The sequence below is a fragment of the Papio anubis genome, chromosome 11 (genome assembly GCF_008728515.1).
Source record: "Papio anubis isolate 15944 chromosome 11, Panubis1.0, whole genome shotgun sequence".
Classification (NCBI taxonomy): domain Eukaryota; kingdom Metazoa; phylum Chordata; class Mammalia; order Primates; family Cercopithecidae; genus Papio; species Papio anubis.
The window spans coordinates 107,521,532-107,541,186 of record NC_044986.1 but is presented as its reverse complement, the minus strand read 5'-3'; the positions used below and the strand labels follow the sequence as shown (position 1 = coordinate 107,541,186).

At 39.7% G+C, this 19,655-nt stretch overlaps 1 protein-coding gene across 13 annotated transcripts in view; it reads left to right on the top strand.

The window, feature by feature from the left end:
- CACNB2 (calcium voltage-gated channel auxiliary subunit beta 2) overlaps positions 1 to 19,655 on the top strand; it is a 401,610-nt gene that overhangs the window by 368,268 nt on the left and 13,687 nt on the right. For 7 of the 13 annotated variants that reach the window (XM_017962582.3, XM_017962583.3, XM_017962585.3 and 4 more), the window contains 4 exons: positions 3,900 to 4,033; positions 8,030 to 8,110; positions 8,603 to 8,661; positions 17,241 to 17,350. In XM_017962582.3, coding sequence (XP_017818071.1) covers positions 3,900 to 4,033; positions 8,030 to 8,110; positions 8,603 to 8,661; positions 17,241 to 17,350 — 384 coding nt within the window. Of the gene's footprint in view, positions 1 to 3,899; positions 4,034 to 4,174; positions 4,195 to 4,645; positions 4,708 to 8,029; positions 8,111 to 8,602; positions 8,662 to 17,240; positions 17,351 to 19,655 lie in introns of all 13 variants that reach the window. The other 6 variants (XM_017962584.3, XM_017962586.3, XM_017962587.3 and 3 more) reach the window with 2 other exon arrangements.

Here is a 19,655-nt window from a genome sequence, read left to right as displayed (position 1 = left end):
TCTCAGCTCACTGCAACCTCCACCTCCCAGGTTCAAGTGATCCTCTCACCTCAGCATCCAAAGTAGCTGGGATTACAGGCACCAGCCACCACACCTGGCTAATTTTTGTATTGTTAGTAGAGACAGGGTTTTACCATGTTGGCCAGGCTGGTCTCGAACTCCCGACCTCAGGTGATCTGCCCACCTTGGCCTCCCAAACTGCTGGGATTACAGGCATGAGCCACCACGCCCAGCCTCACCCTTTCTTTAAAAAACAAAAATACACCTGATGATCACAGAAGGCTAGATTCAATGGGCAAATCACAAAGTCCAACTCATGAATGTGACCATGCCAGGGTCCTGTAAATTCTGACATCTAATTGGTTATCTTCAATTTTAGAAAAGCCCTCAAAGGGTACTGTCCCTTGAATGTGGTCTTTATAAGCCCAATAAAGGATGAGAAAGATAAAACATATGGGAATTTACCACCAGAAAGGAAACTCTTGATTTTGGTTAACATGTATTGTAGGAATAATGAAATCCTGACCCAGATCTTGTCCTTCATATCCAGGAAAGCGCTAACAACATGCTGCTTGAGTTGAGATTCAAGGAAAACCATTCCTGAAGACTTTTCTGAGACTCTTTCCTGGCTTATGCCATTCCATAAGCCCCATAAGGAAACTTTCCTATATGAGCAAAGGATTAGCTATAGGATGGTATACAAGTCAGCACTGGTTAAACCCCTAGGCACATTTTATGTTTTCCCTACATACCACATGCTAAACCTTTTAGCACATCGGTATGCATAGATGGGGCAAAGAAGAAGACATACTACTTACTATGTTAAGTCTACCTATTTGGAATTAATTCAGTCCATTATTACCTTCTTTTGATAGAAAATCATACCTCCTGCATTATGCAAGCAATAGCTGATATTTGTAATAGTGTACAAACAGTGGCAGGTATTCACTCCATCACAGGTTTCCTACCTAATCAAATGAAAAGGAATAATAAGAGATCCTAGTTTTCAAACGGCTGGTATTTAATATCCATAACAACTTCAAAACCGAAAAATAATGTGATGCCTGTCAGATGATCTCCCATCCTTTGAAAAGGTTAGAACTGTTTTGAGCAGTTCAGCTTGTGTATCACAGGGAATGGTAGCTGTATTGTAACACCAAGCTGTCTGTTATTTCAAAGTGGTAATTTGTTCCTTCCTTTAATCTAAATGTACCGTGGTTTCTGTTAGAGAGCTAACATGTATAATGTGATGCTTTCCTGGGGTGAGTAAATTTTTTTTCTTCTCCTTGACTGATTCTTAATCATAGAATAATTTTCTAGCTAGCCCAGCTCTACGATGTCATCCTGAATCCTGACACCAAGGACATGACCCCATTCAGGATGTGAAGGGAACTGAAAGAGGGCACCCTGATTGAGAAGGGACTTCGCCTGGATGGGCAGTGTGGTATAGGGACGGTTACAGGCTCACTTTGGTGGGCAGTGTGGTATACAGAGGGTTATAGACTCACACAGGAGGAGTAGGTCTGAATCCTGACTGCCGAGTTTTTGCCAAGAACAAGTCCCTTAAATTTTGAGTTTTTTAATCTTAAAAATAAGAGCATTGAAGTTGATCTTTAAAGTATTTCCATCTCTGATTCTGCAGTTGATAAAATTCTGTAGCTATTACGGTTGCACGTGGAAGCATTTTATAAAATTTGAAGTGAGATTATGCATCTTTTTTTCTTGTAACACTTTTTAAGTACTGTATTTTCAGGTGGAACAATGGGAAAAGTAAAAGCATGTCAAGCAACAAAGCTAAACCCTTCATTTTACAGATGAGGAAACCAGTGGCATATCCTCCTAGGTCCTCGTGCCCTTTCACTCTGCCTCTTTTGTTAAACCCAGTGGCTTTGCATAAGTCACCAGAAGTCTTCCAGTGTCATTTTATTAGACTGATTTCATTCAGATATCTTGGGTCCCAGTGTTTTCCCATTAGTCTTAATCAGCCTAAAATCGTTTTAATCCTGTCCTTCCTGGAGCCCTCCCTGAATCACTGGCCTTGTGTATGACTCCTTTGCATTGACTGGATTGAGAATTTTCCATTCTCTCTTTCTCTCAAATGTCTGTTGCAATTTTAGTGAAACTTTTCACACTGTCCTTAATTTTACACAAACTCTGCAAAAAGAAAAATCTTTTTTTGCACATTGTATTGTTGGTGCAAATGTAACTGCGGTTTTGGACCATGGATTTTGAATCATAACTAGGCTCAAATACATCTTTATTAATCAAAATAGGAACCATTACAATCAACACATTTTTGCCAATGAGAAATAAGTTTGTTTATTCCTGTAGCATAAAAATCCATGCTTTGGGATTCGGTAAACTCTCGAAAGCATTTTCTGCATCCTGCTGGTTGTGGAAGCATTTTCTCTGCAAAAAGTTATTGAGATGCTTGAAGAAGTGGCAGTCGGTTGGCGAGAGGTCAGGTGAATATGGCGGGTGAGGCAAACCTTCGTAGCCCAATTCATTCAACTTTTGAAGTGCTGGTTGTGCAACGTGCAGTTGGGAATTGTCATGGAGAAGAACTGGGCCCTTTCTGTTGACCAATGCCGGCTACAGGCGTTCTAGTTTTCGGTGCATCTCATCCATCTGCTGAGCGTACTTCTCAGATGTAATGTTTTCACTGGGATTCGGAAAGCTAGAGTGGATCAGACTGGCAGCACACCACCAAACAGTGACCATGACCTTTCTTTTTTTTGGTGCAAGTTTGGCTTTGGGAAGTGCTTTGGAGCTTCTCAGTCCAACAGCTGAGCTGGTTGTCACTGGTTGTCATATAAAATCCAATTTTCGTCGCCTGTCACAATCTGATTGAGAAATGGTTCATTGTTGTTGCATAAAATAAGAGAAGATGACTCTTCCAAACAACAATTTTTTTTTGCTCAGCTCATGAGGAACCCACTTATCGAGTTTTTTCACCTTTCTAATTTGCTTCAAATGCAGAATGACCATAGAATGGTCAATGTTGAATTCTTCAGCAACTTCTCGTGCAGTTGTAAGAGAATCAGCTTTGATGATTGCTCTCAAGTAGTCGTTGTCAACTTCCAATGGTCAGCCACTCTGCTCCTCATCTTCAAGGCTCTCTTCTCCTTTGCAAAGCTTCTTGAACCACCACTGCACTGTACGTTCATTAGCAGCTCCTGGGCCAAATGCATTGTTGATATTGCAAGCTGTCTCCACTGCTTTACGACCCATTTTGAACTAAAATAAGAAAGTCACTCAAATTCGCTTTTTGTCTGACATCATTTCCGTAGTCTAAAATACACATTAACAGCAAGTAATAAGTCATTAGCAAAAAATGCATAACACGAGAAATGCCCATTAAAATTATGTATACCATAACCACATTTATTTAAGAATGTATTCCAATATCAAATGGCAAATTCCAACAATGCAAAAACCGCAGTTACTTTTGCATTCACCTATAATAAAGGTTTTCAAACTAGTCACTTGTTATCTCAAAGCTGGTTTAAGATATTGTAAGATCTGAAGTCAAATGTTCTGTACTGCACTTTTATATAGTTGATACAGAGAATATCAACATTATATTTGAAACTACAGATTTAAAATGTTTCTCTGAAAATATTCAAGAGATCTAGCATGAAACTGATTCATTCAAGCAAACAGGTTATAAGGGTATCTTTCAGTTTCATTAGATTTGATTACCTTGCATTCTTAACGTGCTTTACCTTTAAATTTTATTTTCTTTGCGTACTGTGTTGAGTATTCATGATAGTTTTTTGTTTTTGTTTTTGGTTTTTTTTTTTACTATGGTTAGTTTTATTTGCTTTCATTTTATTTTCTTTATAACCTATTTTTCCTCTCCTGTCCACCTGATTTTTGAACTGTTTGTCTGTATATAGCTGTAGACATAGATGCTACTGGCTTAGATGCAGAAGAAAATGATATTCCAGCAAACCACCGCTCCCCTAAACCCAGTGCAAACAGTGTAACGTCACCCCACTCCAAAGAGAAACGAATGCCCTTCTTTAAGAAGGTAACATTAACTTCCAAGCTCCCATTGTCCACCTGCTCAACTGCACTGCGTCACATTTCTAGTCCTGTTGACTGTCTGCGTCCTTTGACAAGCCAATAACGTGCATGCTCTGTTATTTGTTTCTTTTCCACGCTGCTGTAGCTAAGCAGAAGCAGAAATCGGTAAGTTTACATTGACATAAGCTGTGTTTATCCTGCCACTGGCATCATTAGCATTAATTCCCACAGTTGTATTAAATACAATCATTTCTGTCCCAAGCAAAGAACTTATCAACAGCTAATTGAGTTCATGCATTTCAAACCAACTAAATTCAGGGAGTGACCTGTTAAAACACTATTACAGTACTTATCCTTTTTGATGGAATAATATCTACCACCAAGGGAATTTGTTTCAACATTCAAGGATGTCAAACACTGACAGCTCCATATAATGCACCTAAACTGTGCATGCTTATTCTGTCTGTCTCTTTCTTTTATCCAGAAATTTAACTTATGATCAAACATATTAAAGCAGTTATTAAACTCTGACTTATGATATCCAGATACATAGCTTGTACTAAACAAAAGTATTCAAGTTTTAATTTAGTCAGTATTTAAACTTCTAATCCACTAGGTGCAAAATCTGCAGATGAACAAGACCAGTGGAAAACTGCAGGCTTGTTTTGGCGGTTTACTGTGAGTTTTTCCTATTGTCATATATAAATATTCTCCCGATGTTCTTGCCTTCTCCATCAGTCAGATTTTAGCATCTCACCCATTGGACAGTGCAGCCGGTGGTCACGCGTAGAGCCTTTGCCATTGGCCATCCAAGATGCTACACAGTGAGGCTCCTTGTCCCCTACATGGAAACTATAGGGTATTTCTGAGCTCTCGTTACTTCAGACAAAGCCTGTTTCCTCTTACCTATTTTGTAGCTTCATAGCATTATTTTTTAAGGACCACTACCCTCCCCCCAAATTTCCCTTTTATTTCCCTCTTTGACCCATCAGTTTCTACAGCTACCATGCTGTCTTTTAGAGTCATACTAATGTCGCCAAGTCTGGCAAAACCGTGGATATATTCTCACACGCAGATGTGATGTCAAGTCTGTCTATCCTCTGCCCTCAAACTCTCCACATAATGAACACTTTTCCTCTGCAAACAAGTATTTTGGTTTGTGGAGGAACTCTAAAGTCATTAATGAGGTGTCAGATAGTGAACTGTAAAGTTGGCTTTTTTGAATCAGCTATGACTACTTTAACAAGGGAAAACTTCAGCACTCCAGGCAAAATTTGCAACACTTGGAAATTTGCGTTAACACAGAAGCCTCAGCTTGATGTTCATCCACAACAGTGGGCCCATCTCTCAGGTCTGATCTTCTTGTTATAGCTAAAGCTTGCAGCCAAGTGACTAACAGTGTCCATCATTCAGAAGCTTAGAAAATTGGCATCGCTAAGACATTCTGGACTTGACAGAGCAGGAATGTGAACTAAAACCATGTTTGTCAAGATAGGTTTTTGAAGTTTGCTTACCTTTAAATTCTAAAACTTTAAAAACGTTTATCACAATTTTTTTCAATAATTTGAGCAGGCAGGGCGCAATGGCTCACACCTGTAATCTCAGCACTTTGGGTGACTGAGGCAGGTGAATTACCTGTGGTCAGGAGTTTGAGACCAGCCTGGCCAACATGGTGAAACCCCGTCTCTGCTAAAAATACAAAAAATTAGCCTGGTACAGTGGCGGGCACCTGTAATCCCAGCTACTTGGGAGGATGAGGCAGAAGAATTGCTTGAACCTGGAAGGTGGAGATTACAGTGAGCCGAGATCGTGCCACTGCATTCCAGCCTGGGCAACAGAGCTAGACAACTCTGTCTCCCCCGCCCCCCCGACAAAAAAGTCAGCTAAATAGGGTTAACAGGAAAGAGTAGATAAAAATGATGGTGTCATTCTTCATAGGGCACAACGCACCAATATTCCATCAAATAAGGTAATTTCTGTAGCTACCCTATTGATTAAGAAGCTGATTGATTACCAGCAATGGGTGATCCTTTGCTAGTTGGAAGTTATAGATCGAAGGAACCAAAGACCTATCAAACACTGGGCCACTTCAGAATTAAAGTCTTGAGATAAAATTTCTTGGTAGCTGTTACTAAAATGCAGGACATTTACATTCCTAATCTCAACGGTGGAAAAGGTGTTCTTACACCGCATAGTTATAAGGACTTGGCTTCTAAACATTTTCAGTATGATCCCAGGTGGTAGACATGAAATAATTTAAGAAATATGCTTATGATGCCTTCGGCACTGGTATTCATTCTTCTTATGTTATTAATAATGTGGTTAAAATCAATGTAGAATTCAAAAGCAAAACAATGGCCTAAGATTCAATGAGAAGATTGTTTTCTGTGTTTTAGGTTGCTTTTAGAGTGATGCTTGTGTGGTATATGTGTGCTGTCACTATATTATGTTCGTCTTGTTTTTTTTTTTTCTGTTCAAAACTGTATTCTACCTTGATTATGTCAATTAAAATGAATTCTGAATGCTAGATGAAATTTTAGGCAGTGAAATTTGACAGCATAGTCATGGTAATATTTTTTTCCCCTCTGATTATATCGTCTATGACTACGGGTGATATCTCAGATGGAAGCTTTTGAATTTGAAATGCTTTTTAATTCCCCCCTGAGGCAATGTGAATTCAAATGAAGCCAGAAAAGTTTGTAATGGGCAATTTTAAGCAACAATAAAATGTTCTTGAGTGATGGGCAGATGGAAAAATGACATTCATATCTGCACATCAGTGTATTGATTTCTTAAAATCGTTTACAGAACATTTTTCTGTTGGTGTGTGTCATTCTCAAGTTATATTTTTTTGACACTCCTTAGCCAGGAAGATTCATATAGCAATGATTTGCTTATCCCTGTGTCTAAGGGCATATTGCTCTTCTGCATTCTTTTTAAAAAAGTCATCTTTGGGTCAATTTAATATTTTATGCTATCAAAAGAGTTAATTTTAATATAAACCAATTAGCTGTTACTTAATTTTTGAAAGATGTTATTTAACCATTTTATTTGAAGCAATTAACCTGAAAAGTGTTGATAGTTTTAGAAATTGCTACAAAATTTAGCTCCTCCCCTCTTATTAAAAAGAAATTACTGCAGAAAGACATGATCTGTTATCTAACAGAAACACTACTTTTGAGAATCTCAAAACTACTTTTGAGAATCATATTAGATACGCACATTGATAATGAACCTTTTGAGACCACTATAGCATGGTTGAATATATTATTATACATTAATCACCTACCCTCGAAGACACATAAACCTTACCTTTGAAGTACCAAGGTATAGAAACCAAAAAATCCAAAAGCATTGATCTCTAAGCTGTGAGCAGGGATCATGATTACTGTTTACTAGAATAAGCATGCATGCTCATTTACACTCTCGCAATAAAATAGAATTTTGACAGTAGTGAGAGTTACAATATTTTGAGAGTAGGTAAAAAGTATTGGTAGTGAGAGTTACAATATTTTGAAATTAGGTTTTACACAGGTAAGACAAACACGTAAGATGCAAAGGTAATGAAATCTTTCTTTCCTCTGTAATTAACCATATTAGGTCTAATCACTACAACACTTTAGAAAATTCAAATGCAGCCAAAAAGCAATATTAACTTCTAGTCAAGCCTAAAGCACCTATCTTGCATGAGGCATGTTTCTCTTTGTTCTATCAACTAGTTTTTGTTCAAAAGCAGCATCTCTTGCTTTAGGAATGAATAGGTCTGTAGCATTTCTTGAGATGAGCAAGAAAACTGTAGACAACATTAACTTGAAACTTTAGGAAAATGAACCCACCAATCTTTGATTGGGTGTATGTAGAAAAGAGACAAGTGGGGAAAAAAAAAATGTCTGGAAAGCCAGTGCCTCATATTACAGAGTTCAGAAAGAGTACCTTATACATAAAATATTTATGTTCCACCTGCCTGTGAAACGTCTTAAAGCCTCTCCTCTCTCTGCAGACAGAGCACACTCCTCCATATGATGTGGTACCTTCCATGCGACCAGTGGTCCTAGTAGGCCCTTCTCTGAAGGGCTATGAGGTGGGTAGCAGCCTTCAACAGAAGCTTGACTGTTGCATGCTTAACTTCTTTGTGATGCTGCCTCCTACTCCTGACCCTCTCTCTGAATTTTACAGCTTAAGGAGCCAACTTTAGAGCTTAGAGAGCTCATAGCAGCAAAGCATGTTGTTCTGCAAGCTGTGGAATACACTGCTTTGTCCTTTTTCTGTTTTGTTTACCTGGCTGTTGCTTTGAAGATTTCTGCTAGCTGCAATGTACTCAGTCCAGAAAATAGTGTCAAATGGAGACCGATTGAAACCACTTGCAGTCTTGTCCCTAAAATATCATGATAAGTTCAGTTTAATTGTCATTGCATCAGAACTCAGAAGCAGAAAAATGCGGCAACCTCATATTGCCACTCTTTCCAAATGCAAAGCTCAGGTTTTCAAGTGTTCCTAAAAGAAGTAAAATTATTTTATCATCATTAGTAATTTTTTTTGGTCGTATCTTAATTTATTCCTTGCTCAATTGCAGGTCACAGATATGATGCAAAAAGCGCTGTTTGATTTTTTAAAACACAGATTTGAAGGGCGGTGAGTATTTCAGCATACTGGGTTTTGTGGATTTTGTCTTAAAGATAGCAAAACTTTGGTGAGACAGGCATGTGATTCCAAGAGAAAACAGCCCTCTGATGTCTATACAATGACAGGAAATAAGTTTCACTCAATTTAATCTGATTCAATCAATATTTAGCATATTTGCTTTGTACATCCTTAACCCTTGATGTCTAGTTCCTGTACCTGCATCCATAAGCAGACCTTGGGCAGGACACCACTGGCCGGTCTCATCCTCAATTCATGGTCAACTGGCCCTCTATTGCTGCCCAGGGATTGCACTAAATATCCCTTTTCCATTCAATTTTCCACTCTTCTAAAAGACTTCTGTGTCATCTCCCCCTCCTTAAAGCTCTGCTAACCCCTTCTCATCTCACGATCCCCCAGTGAACTTGCCTCCCTGTGTCATTGAGAAAATAAAGGCAAATGGAGGAGAACATCCAGGCATTTCCACAACTCTGCCTGTGGAGTTGCATGTTTGCCTGGGTGCTCTGCTTTATCTCCAATGACTATGTTCCCAGCAAGGGCCAACCCACCATGTGGGTACTGGATCTCATTCCCCATCCCCTCTCTGCTAGAAGTATCCATACACAGCCGTAATCATCCTTTGCTCTCTTCTCATCAGTATTTCCTGTTCTAATGGAAACTCCATCACCATGTAAAAATGTTACTTCCTCTCACATTTGACCTCATATTGCTCTAGGTGTGTCATTTTTTTTTTTTTCTTTTCTTTACAGGAAGATTCCTTGAAAGAATTGAGTGTACTGGCTTTCCTTCCACTTTCTTCAGCCTACCCCAGTTATGTTTTCACCCACACCACTCAGCTAAACTAGTCAAGATCACCCACGACCTTCACATTGCTAAATCCAGGGATAAATTTTCAGCCAGAATCTTACTTGACCATGAACAATAGTTGACATGGTGGATTATTCCATCCTCTTTGAAATACTTTGTTTGGTTTCTGGAACCACACTTTTCTGGTTTTCCTTCTGTCACACTGACTACTCCTTTCTCTGCTTTGCTGGTACTTCCTCATCAACTGGAAATCTTGGACAGCCCAGGGCTAAATTCTTTGATGTCTTTTATCTACATTCCTTTAGTGATTTCATTCAGCATCAGATTTTTAAATTCCATTCCTTTGCCAGTCTTTCCTCTAAATTCTAGACCCATGTATACAATTGCCTATTCATTATCACTACTAAGATGTCTAATGGACTTTTCAAACGTAACCTCCCCCAAAACCTATTCCTCCTATGGTCTTCCTTATCTAATTAATGGCTTATCTTTCAGTCCCGAGACCCTTCAGCCCAGATCATTATCCTTGACTATTCTTTCTGTTATATTTCACATGCAAATGGTGTTGTCTGTATCTTCAAAATATATTCAGAATCGAAGCCCTTCTCACACATCCTCTGCCACCATTTTGGTCTGAGACATCTTCATCTCTTCCCTGGATCGTTGCAACAGCCTCCCGCCTCATCTCCTTGCTTCTGTGGTTGTTTCCTTAAAGACTGTGCTCAGGTCAGCTGCTTCATGACCCTGTTAAGATGTGAGCTAGTGCTCACCACTCCTTTACTCAAAACCATCCAATGACTTCTTTTTTTCTGAGTAGAAAGCAAAGTCCTACAGTGGCCTATCTGACCTCCTATGGTCTATTCTTCCACACAACCGTACCTAGACTTTCTCTTGCTGCTCTTCCCTCGCTCATTCTCACCCTGCCGTACTTACTCCGTTGCTGTTCTATGAGTGTTCCAGACAGATTACACAATCACCTCAGGGCCTTGGCACTTTGCGGTTCCTTTTGCAGGAACACTTTTCCCTCAGATATTCTTCTTGGTATAAGTGCATACACGTATGCACACATGCACACATTCATTCTGTGTCTCTCCTTTCCCTGACTTTGTTTTCTAGTGCTCTTTTATGTATTTCCAGTACTATTTTTGTTTATTGTCATTCTCCCATAACTAGACGATAAACTCTATGAGGGCAGGGTTTGAGAATGTTTTGTGAACTGTTGTGTTCTCAGTGCCTGGAGCAGTACTCAACATGAGCAGTGGCCAGATGAATTTTGAATGAATGTCTGCTGCGTACTCTCTGCTAGAGAAATGCAGAGATGGTGAAGCCAGTCTCTCCCTATGAAGAGCTCTCATGGAAACCATAAATTGAAACCTGTAGCAGTAACACTGAATATAAGTAAAAGGGCAACCTGGTATATGCATGCATAAGGTACAGGTAGCATAAAGGGAGGTGTAATTAATACCAACTTAAGGACATCCACATCCTGGAAGAGTTTTTAAATGGTGCCTAAGATTTGACCAAATGGATTACAGGGGAGAGAAGGGTATGTTCAGCAGATGGTATATAGTGTGTGAAGGTTTTGAGGTATGACACAGCATTATGTGTAAGGCAACTCACACCCAGATCTTAAGGACCTGGGCAAGATGTGACCGTTAACAAACCCAAGGGTTATATCTAGTGTGTCACGCCAGTGGGCTTGGACTTAATCCTTTCTCTCTCCTCCTCTTCCCCCGTCACTATTCAACTTGCCTCAGTAAATATTTATTGAGTATATTCTGTGTGCCAGGCATTGTGAGGAGCAAAAATAGACAAGGGCCTTGGCTTTGTGAAGCTTAAAGTCTATTGAAAGTCAGTCTTGAATCAAATAATTGATGGGTGCCATCATTGAATGTTAAGCCAGCTCCTGAAGCATCAAAGACATGACTAGAGTCCAAAATGGAAACCTCAAAGTTTAAGAGTAGCTTATTACAGGGGACCTGGAACATACAGGCTAGTGTATATTTCTGTATTTTTAACCAGATAAATGCAGTGCTTCTCTTCTCCACATTCCTTTCCTCCTCCCATTCTAACAATGCAACTACAATAGATCAGGACTCCCCAACCCCTGGGTCACGGATCAGTACTGGTCCATGGCCTGTTAGGGGCCACACTGCAGGGGGTGAGTGGCAGGGGAGTGAGCAAAGCTTCATCTGTATTTACAGCCACTCCTCATCACTCACACATTACTGCCTGAGCTCAGCCTCTTGTCATATCATCAGCGGCATCAGATTCTCACAGGAGCACAAACTGTACTGTGAACTGTGCATGCGAAGGATCTAGGTTACACGCTCCTTAGCAGAGTCTAATGTCTGGTGTTCTTTCACGGTCTCCCATCAACCTCAGAAGGGACCATCTAGTTGCAGGAAAACAAGCTCAGGCTCCCACTGATTCTTCATTAGGGTGAGTTGTAGAATCATTTCATTATCTATTCTGATGTAATAATAATAGAAAGAAAGTGCACAATAAATGTAATGTGCTTGAATCATCCCAAAACCATCTCCCCACTCCGACTGAACTGGTCCATGGAAAAATTCTTTCATGAAACTGGCCCCTGGTGCCAAAATGGTTGGGGACCGCTGCGGTAGCTAGTATTTGTTGGTTTCAGGATTCTTTTACATTTCTTAGTATAGTACTTTCTTTCTAGACCACACCTACTACTACAACCATTTCTAATTTATATTGACTTTTGGCAGGGGAGGCAAGGGTAGGAGGGAAACTTTTGTAGGAGGACAAGTATTGTTAGTAAGTGACCAAGCAGGCTGGGCACGGTGGCTCACGCCTGTAATCCCAGCACTTTGGGAGGTGGGTGGATCACGAGGTCAGGTGTTCGAGACCAGCTTGGCCAACATGGTGAAACCCTGTCTCTACTAAAAATACAAAAATTAGCTGGGCGTGTTGGTGAGTGACTGTAGTCCCAGCTACTTGGGAGGCTGAGGCAGGAGAATTGCTTGAACCCGGGAGGCGGCCGTTGCGGTGAGCCAAGATCATGCCACTGCACTCCAGCCTGGGCAACGGAGGGAGACTCTGTCTCAAAAACCAAAACCAAAACAAAACAAAACAACAACAAAAAGAGTGATCAGGCAAAGAACTGAAAGGAGAGAATGAGGAAAACAAAAACTATTATAAGTTTCAAGGTATGAAAAGGCTTTATAATCAAGGACTTCATAACCAAATATTCCTAATTAGATTTTTAAATTTTCCATATCTTTAAGAAATATTTTTTCAGTTTGTGCCAGGAAAATAGAACCTTTAGCTTGGACCAAGGCTACCAGACACTGGTACCTCTAATCCGCTCCATGTAGCTTTTGTTTCTTTATCCTTGGCTCTGTCATTTATCACAATTTGGAATTGTCAACATGAGCCTGAACACTAAAAAAATTCTGCTAACAAAGGCATTGTGTTTTCCATGCCTGAGTCAACCCACTGCCCTTTCCTAAATGCCAAAGATGGGGAAATGGGATGGAATTTCCTGGATTACAACTTGTACTTAAACCTGAGTAAGTTTTGAACTTGGAAGACACATTCTAGCCAGAGAGGGTGGATTTTGGACCCATGTTCAAGTGTATCAACCACCTAGATTGGTTTTATTTAAGAAACAGATGAACAAAATACCTTAAAGTATCTGTTTTTTCCTAGCCAGAAGTAATTTCCGTATGGTTTAATAGACTTGTCTTGGCTCATCTTGACTTATAGAGGCTGGGGTTCAATATTCTAGCCCTGTTGTCCCCAGTTAACAGTCCTCAGAGGAAGAAACAAGTCCGTAAGGCAGACTTGAAAAGCCATGTACAAATTTAATATTTTTACCCATGGCAAGGCATCTAGAGTAACTGAATTATTGACTGTCTTTGCTTTTAGCAAGGCAAGACAGCAGCAGAGGATGAAAATTCATCAAAAGCATCAGGTGTGTATACACACATGACATTCTAAAAGAGAAAAATGAATTATTCCTTAATCATCTATTAAATAAGCTAAATTTATTTTATTTTTTTTTAAGTTTAAGCCCAAGAGGAGAAAATATGAAAGGAAATGTTAGTTATGCAAAAGGTTCTAGGTAGTCAAGAATTCCTTTTCTTTTCTGAAACCCACTTATATTCATTTGCAGAAGCCCTGGGGGCTTGTGAGAATCACATTCTGGTTAAGTAGTGTCAGTGTGTCAGATCAAAGAAGAAATAAATCCTCCTCCTCCTCCTGTTGTGTGTAATAAAGTAGCCCATTTAAAACTGGATTCACAGTAACCAACTGTGTCATGTAAACAAAGCAATCTTCAGATTCACCTTGTAGGATGGTGACAGGTAAATTAACAAGGAAATTGAGAACAAGAAGGAAAGCTACTTGAGATAAAGTCAAGTTTTTTTTGTTTTTTCTTCAGTGACTTTCAAAACATCAGCAATCAGCCCTGAAGTGTTTGGAATACATACTGAATTGCTATAGGGATAAATATACCATTGCCAGAATCTTCTGCAGTACACTCTTACTAGAAATCAGTCATTCCAGGGCTGGGCGCAATGGCTCTCACCTGTAATCCCAGCACTTTGGGAGGCTGAGGCAGGCAGATCACTTGAGGCCAGGAGTTTGAGACCAGCCTGGCCAACATGGTGAAACCTGTCTCTACTAAAAGTACAAAAATTAGCTGGGTGCAGTGGTAGGCACCTATAATCCCAGCTACTCAGGAGGCTGAGGCAGGGGAATCGCCTGAACCCAGGAGGCAGAGGTTGCACTGAGCCAAGGTTGTGCCACTGTACTGTAGCCTGGGTGACACAGCGAGACTCTGTCTTAAAAAAAAAAAAAAAAAAAAAGAATTTTAAGCAAATGTAAAAAGTTGTTTATCTCATGGAAACCACGAGGAAAATACACAAGAAAAAGTACATTAGGCTGGGTGCAGTGGTTCACACCTGTAATCCCAGCACTTTAGGAGGCCATGGGAGGAGGACTGCTTGAGCTCAGAAGTTTGAGACCAGCCTGGGCAACATAATGAGACCCTGTTTCTACTTAAAAAAAAAAAAAAAAATTAGGTGTGGTGGCATGCACCAGTAGTCCCAGCTACTTGGGAGGCTGAGCTGGGGGATCACTTGAGCCTGGGAGGTTGAGGCTACAGTGAGCTATGATCACACCCTTGCACTCCAGCCTGGGTGACAGTGAGATGCTGTCTAAACACACACACACACACACACATTATATGACATAGTTCATTTGACTATTTACATAATTACAATAAATATTAAATATGGAGCCAGCCAAAATTACAGTTTGTCTATTTGAATCTCTCTGGGACATTCTAGCCTGCTGCAGTCTAGACCGTTTCTCTCTGTGCTGGGTGTCATTCTGGAACATTCTGTGTTATGTCCTTGGGGATTCCTTTCACCTTTCTTTTGGGTCGAAGCTCCTCTTTCCCAGATCCCTTGATTTCTTTCAAGCTTTACTGTCATTTGAGTCAAAAACCTTCTCCAGTAATTTCCCTAGGAAGAGTACATACATTTTTTTTTTCAATAGCCTGCATGTTTACAAACCTTTCTGTTTAATTGCTAGTTTAAATGCTTATGGTATTCTGATTGAAATAGTTTTCCTTTCAAATGTTGAAGCCTTTTTTCTCCATTATCTTCTGGCCTCCATTGTTGCTTTGAGAAGTACAAAGCATTCTAGTGCTTGACCCTTTGGGACCTGTCTTTTTCCTCTGAAACCTTATGGGTTTCTCTTTGTCCCCAGTGTTATGAAATTTATAAAAATACGTCTTGGTGTGGATCTTTCAACCCGTGTGCTGGACTCTTTCAATTCGGAAAATCAGACCCTTAATTCTGGAATTAATTCTTTATTTTCTTTCCTCTGTCTTCTTTATTATCTTTTTCTGAACTCCTGTAATTTGGAATTTGAACCTCTTGGGTGACCTCTACTTTTCTTACCTTTCTTCTCCGGTCTTCCAACTCTTTTGTTTTACCCTTTGGAGATGTTACTTTTCTTTTAACCCTTCTTTTGATTTTTTTCTATTTCTATTATCATGTTATTTCCAAAAGCTCTTATTCTAAGTCTTTAAATATAAATTTGTTCTAGTTTCATAGATAAAACCATCTCTTAGCTTTTAACTATGAATAATTGTCATAGTTGATTTTTCTGTTTGTTTTGGTCTCTCATGTTAGAGGTCTTCTGAAGATGCCTGACAAACAGTCCTGCGCTCGAATTTTAAAATAAAGCATAAAATAATTAATCAGAAGTTCTGTGCTCATAGGTGGAGCTTGTCAACTTTGTGTTTCTGTGTATGGCAATCTTGCTAGACAATTTACATAGGAAACCTCCAATATCATTATCTTTGGGTCTTTACTCTTTGGCAGTCAGATTCCCCAGAGAAGAATCATCCATTGTGACCCCTGGGGATATAAATATAAGCCTGGTTACCAAAATTGTGCAATGAGGAAAAAGGCTGAAGACTCAACATTCAGAATCCTTTCTTTTCCATCCAATATTCCCTGCTCCTGTTCTGTCTAGGGTCTCCTGGTCAGAGGCCCTCTTGTATTGCCTGCAAGGTAACAAATCTGGGGTCTTGTACCACACAGGAAAAGAACTGTCACCTGGCTATTTAGTATTGTGAAGGGGCGGTGGAGGGCTGTAACTGAAACAGACTTTTAAACCAAACCTTTCCTTTTCGCCCCACCTTCATTTGCTACCTTCTTTAGAAATATTGTGAGCCTTCAATTTTGCTTCACAGCTTTTTCCTACTGCTGACTTGAATATTCAGCTTTCTCCAGTCTAAGTCATTTGCTATTTCCAGCTCCCAAATTTTGTTGCTCTCATTTCTACCTTATCTAAAATGATACTCCAAATTCATTATTGTCTCTCATAATACCCTGTATGTTCTTTCCACAACAATCATCTTTAATTATTTTCCTTTATTATTTATCTCTGCCACTAGACCATTAGCTCTTTGAGGGAAGACCGGTTCTTATTTATTCTTCATGCCTATCACAGCACTGAACTATGGCATAGAGGCTAGGAATATAGGGTCAAGAGTCTGGGTTCAAATCCCAGTTCTCCCACTTAGTAAGTACATACCCTTGGATAAATAATCTCTCTGTGGTTCTCATTCTTCATCAGCAACAGTGAGATAATAATAGATGTTTCTCCTAGAGCTTTTTGGATGATTTAGTAATTCAAATAAAGTGTTTAGTACTTATCTGACACTTGTAAGCAACCAATAAATGCAATGTAAAGCAGGTGCAGGACAGGCCCAGGCGTGGTGGCTAACATCTGTAATCCCAGCACGTTGGAAGGCTGAGGTAGGCGGATGACTTGAGGCCAGGAGTTCGAGACCAGCCTGGCCAACATAGTGAAACCCCCTCTCTACTAAAAATACAAAAATTAGCCAGGTGTGGTGGCACACATCTGTAATCCCAGCTACTCCAGAGGCTGAGGCAGGAGAATCACCTGGACCTGGGAGGTGGAGATTGCAGTCAGCCAAGAACACGCCACTGCATTGCAGCCTGGGCAGCCTGGGCGAGACTCTGTCTCAGAACAAACAAACAAAAAACAAAGTAAGGCAGGTGTAAGATAAACAGAAATGAAAAAGTCAAAAGAAAAAAAAAAAATGAGTAAGTATCCTAACACATATGGTTTGAAAATATGGTCGCTATGTATATAGCGACATATATATAGATGAATTGGGGGCATATACTTCTATGCCCTTTGATTAGACCAATAACCTTAGGGTCTTCTGTGACTTTTTTCTCCAACAGGATATCCATCACAAGGGTCACCGCTGACATCTCGCTTGCCAAACGCTCAGTATTAAACAATCCCAGTAAGCACGCAATAATAGAAAGATCCAACACAAGGTCAAGCTTAGGTAAGTCTGTGCAGTGAGCTTACGCTTTTTAAACTCTCCTCTCCTGATGTTGATGATGAGAAGATCTAACAAGATGATAATTCTATGTGTCACAGAGTATAGGAAAAACAGGCGTGTGCTGCCAGTAGCTGTTGCTATGGTCTTACTGATTTCATGGTGTGGAAGGATTTGTTATGATAGTTCGAAGTTAAGAATTCCACAGGCTGTCAGCATTAATGTTTTGGTTGTGGTTTGTTTTCACTAATGTGAGCTTTCGTGTCTGCAGACTCTAAGATCTCCTGGCTTTGCATCAGTGTTACCATGAGCAAGTTTATTAACCTTTTGAAGTTTCCATTTCCTCATCTTAAAAAAAGAAATAACTACCTCCTAGAATTATTGCAAGGATTAAACATGATACGTGCTCAATAAATGATAGCCATTATTATGCTAAATATTCCTTAATTCCTGATGTATATCAATAATGAAATCATACTCGGAGAGTATAATTTGTGTGTTTGGAAATTGGTAAAGGATGAAGTCAATTCCTGGCTATATTTATTGATAGATATCGATATGTTTTATTTGTAAAAACAGTGTAGGGAGTTATTGTGTTTACAGGGTGGTATGTGGATACTGCTTATTAACATGTACTGAATTGATCAAATTGAAACCCTTCTGCTGCTATTTAATCTTTTTGGTATGTGCTTGGAGTTTTAGGTTAATCACTGTTACACAAGTTGCTTATTGGATTGTTGGGTTTCTGTTTTTATAAAGTAAACTTTCTGAGAGTTGTGTCAGATCTTTGAGCTTAATTTTTCTCTGTTTATAGGTTAGATATACAAATCCTCTGAGAGGCTGGTTTCTAACATAGAAGTTCTTCATTTACTCTGAAGTATGATTATATAAATAATAGAAAAACTGTTATAAATAATAAGCTTTATCTGTTAGCAATGAGCATGATACATTATAGAACTCAGTTTTGTTTCTCACCTAACAACCCTTCATTGGCAAAACTTCAGTAACAGGTTTAGAAATATATTTGAGGAAAAAATGTAATCATGTGTTTTGCTTACAGCAATTCCTTTTTATGTCCTTATCATCTGTCACACTTAAAACTCTTTCCACACATCATTTGATGCTCACAAGAATTACTTTTTATTTTGCTTTTTTGAGAGAGGGTCTCACTCTGTTACCCAGGCTGCAGTACAGTAGTGTGGATCAGGGCTCACTGCGCCTTGACCTCATAGGCCCAATCAAACCCCCACCCTCAGCCTCCTGAGTATCTGGGGCTACAGGCACATGCCACTACATCGGGCTAATTTTTTAAAGAGATGGAGTCTGACTAGGTTGCCCAGGCTGGTCTCAAATTCCCAGGCTCAGGCAGCCCCCCTGCCTTGGCCTCCTAAAGTGCCAGGACTACAGGTATGAGCCACTGCACCTGGCCAAGAATTATTATAAAATGCTCATTTCATAGATTAAACTGAATTAACCAAGTCAGGTAATTTTTTAGACTCATTAGTGGAATCAATTACTTAACAGATTTCCTTAGATTGCCAAGATTTTTTTGCAACTACTGATTATACATTGTTTTTAAATGAACCTTCCAGTCTATGTATTTCATAGAGCATACACTAGATGCCAAATACCACGCGAAAGCCCACAAATAAAAAAATGAACTGATGAAGCCCCTTCCCTCAAGGAGCTGGGTGTAGCCATAAGGCGAATCAGTGAAGAGCCTATCGAATAGAGGGTAATGAGCAAAGTGGTCCAGCCATGAACTGGCTGCCAAAGAGCTGATGCTGCAGGAGGCACAGGGAAAGGCTTTTCCAGGGAGCTGATCCTGAGCTGAGACTTGAAGATGACAGGACTTAGCCAAGAAAAAGGGAAAGGAGTGCAGACGGGTGACAGTGATTCGAGACAGTGAAAGCCACAACAGGCTTCTGAAAAACGTAGGTGCTTCATTTAAGCTAAAATATATGGTTTTAAAAAGAGGGAGATGCGAGATGACACCAGAGAGATAGGCAGGGGTAAGATGTGAAAAGTTTGGAGCTTATTTGTATTAGTCTGTTCACAGGAAAAAAAAATGTGATCATGTGTTTTGCTTATAGCAATTTCCTTTTTTATGTCCTTATCTGTCACACTTAAAACTCTTTCCACACATCATCTGATGCTCACAAGAATTACTGCTAATAAAGACATACCCGAGACTGGGTAATTTATACAGGAAGGAGGTTTAACAGAATCACAATTCCACATGGCTAAGGAGGCCTCACAATCATGGTAGACGGTGGAGAAGGAGCAAAATGACGTCTTACATGGCAGCAGG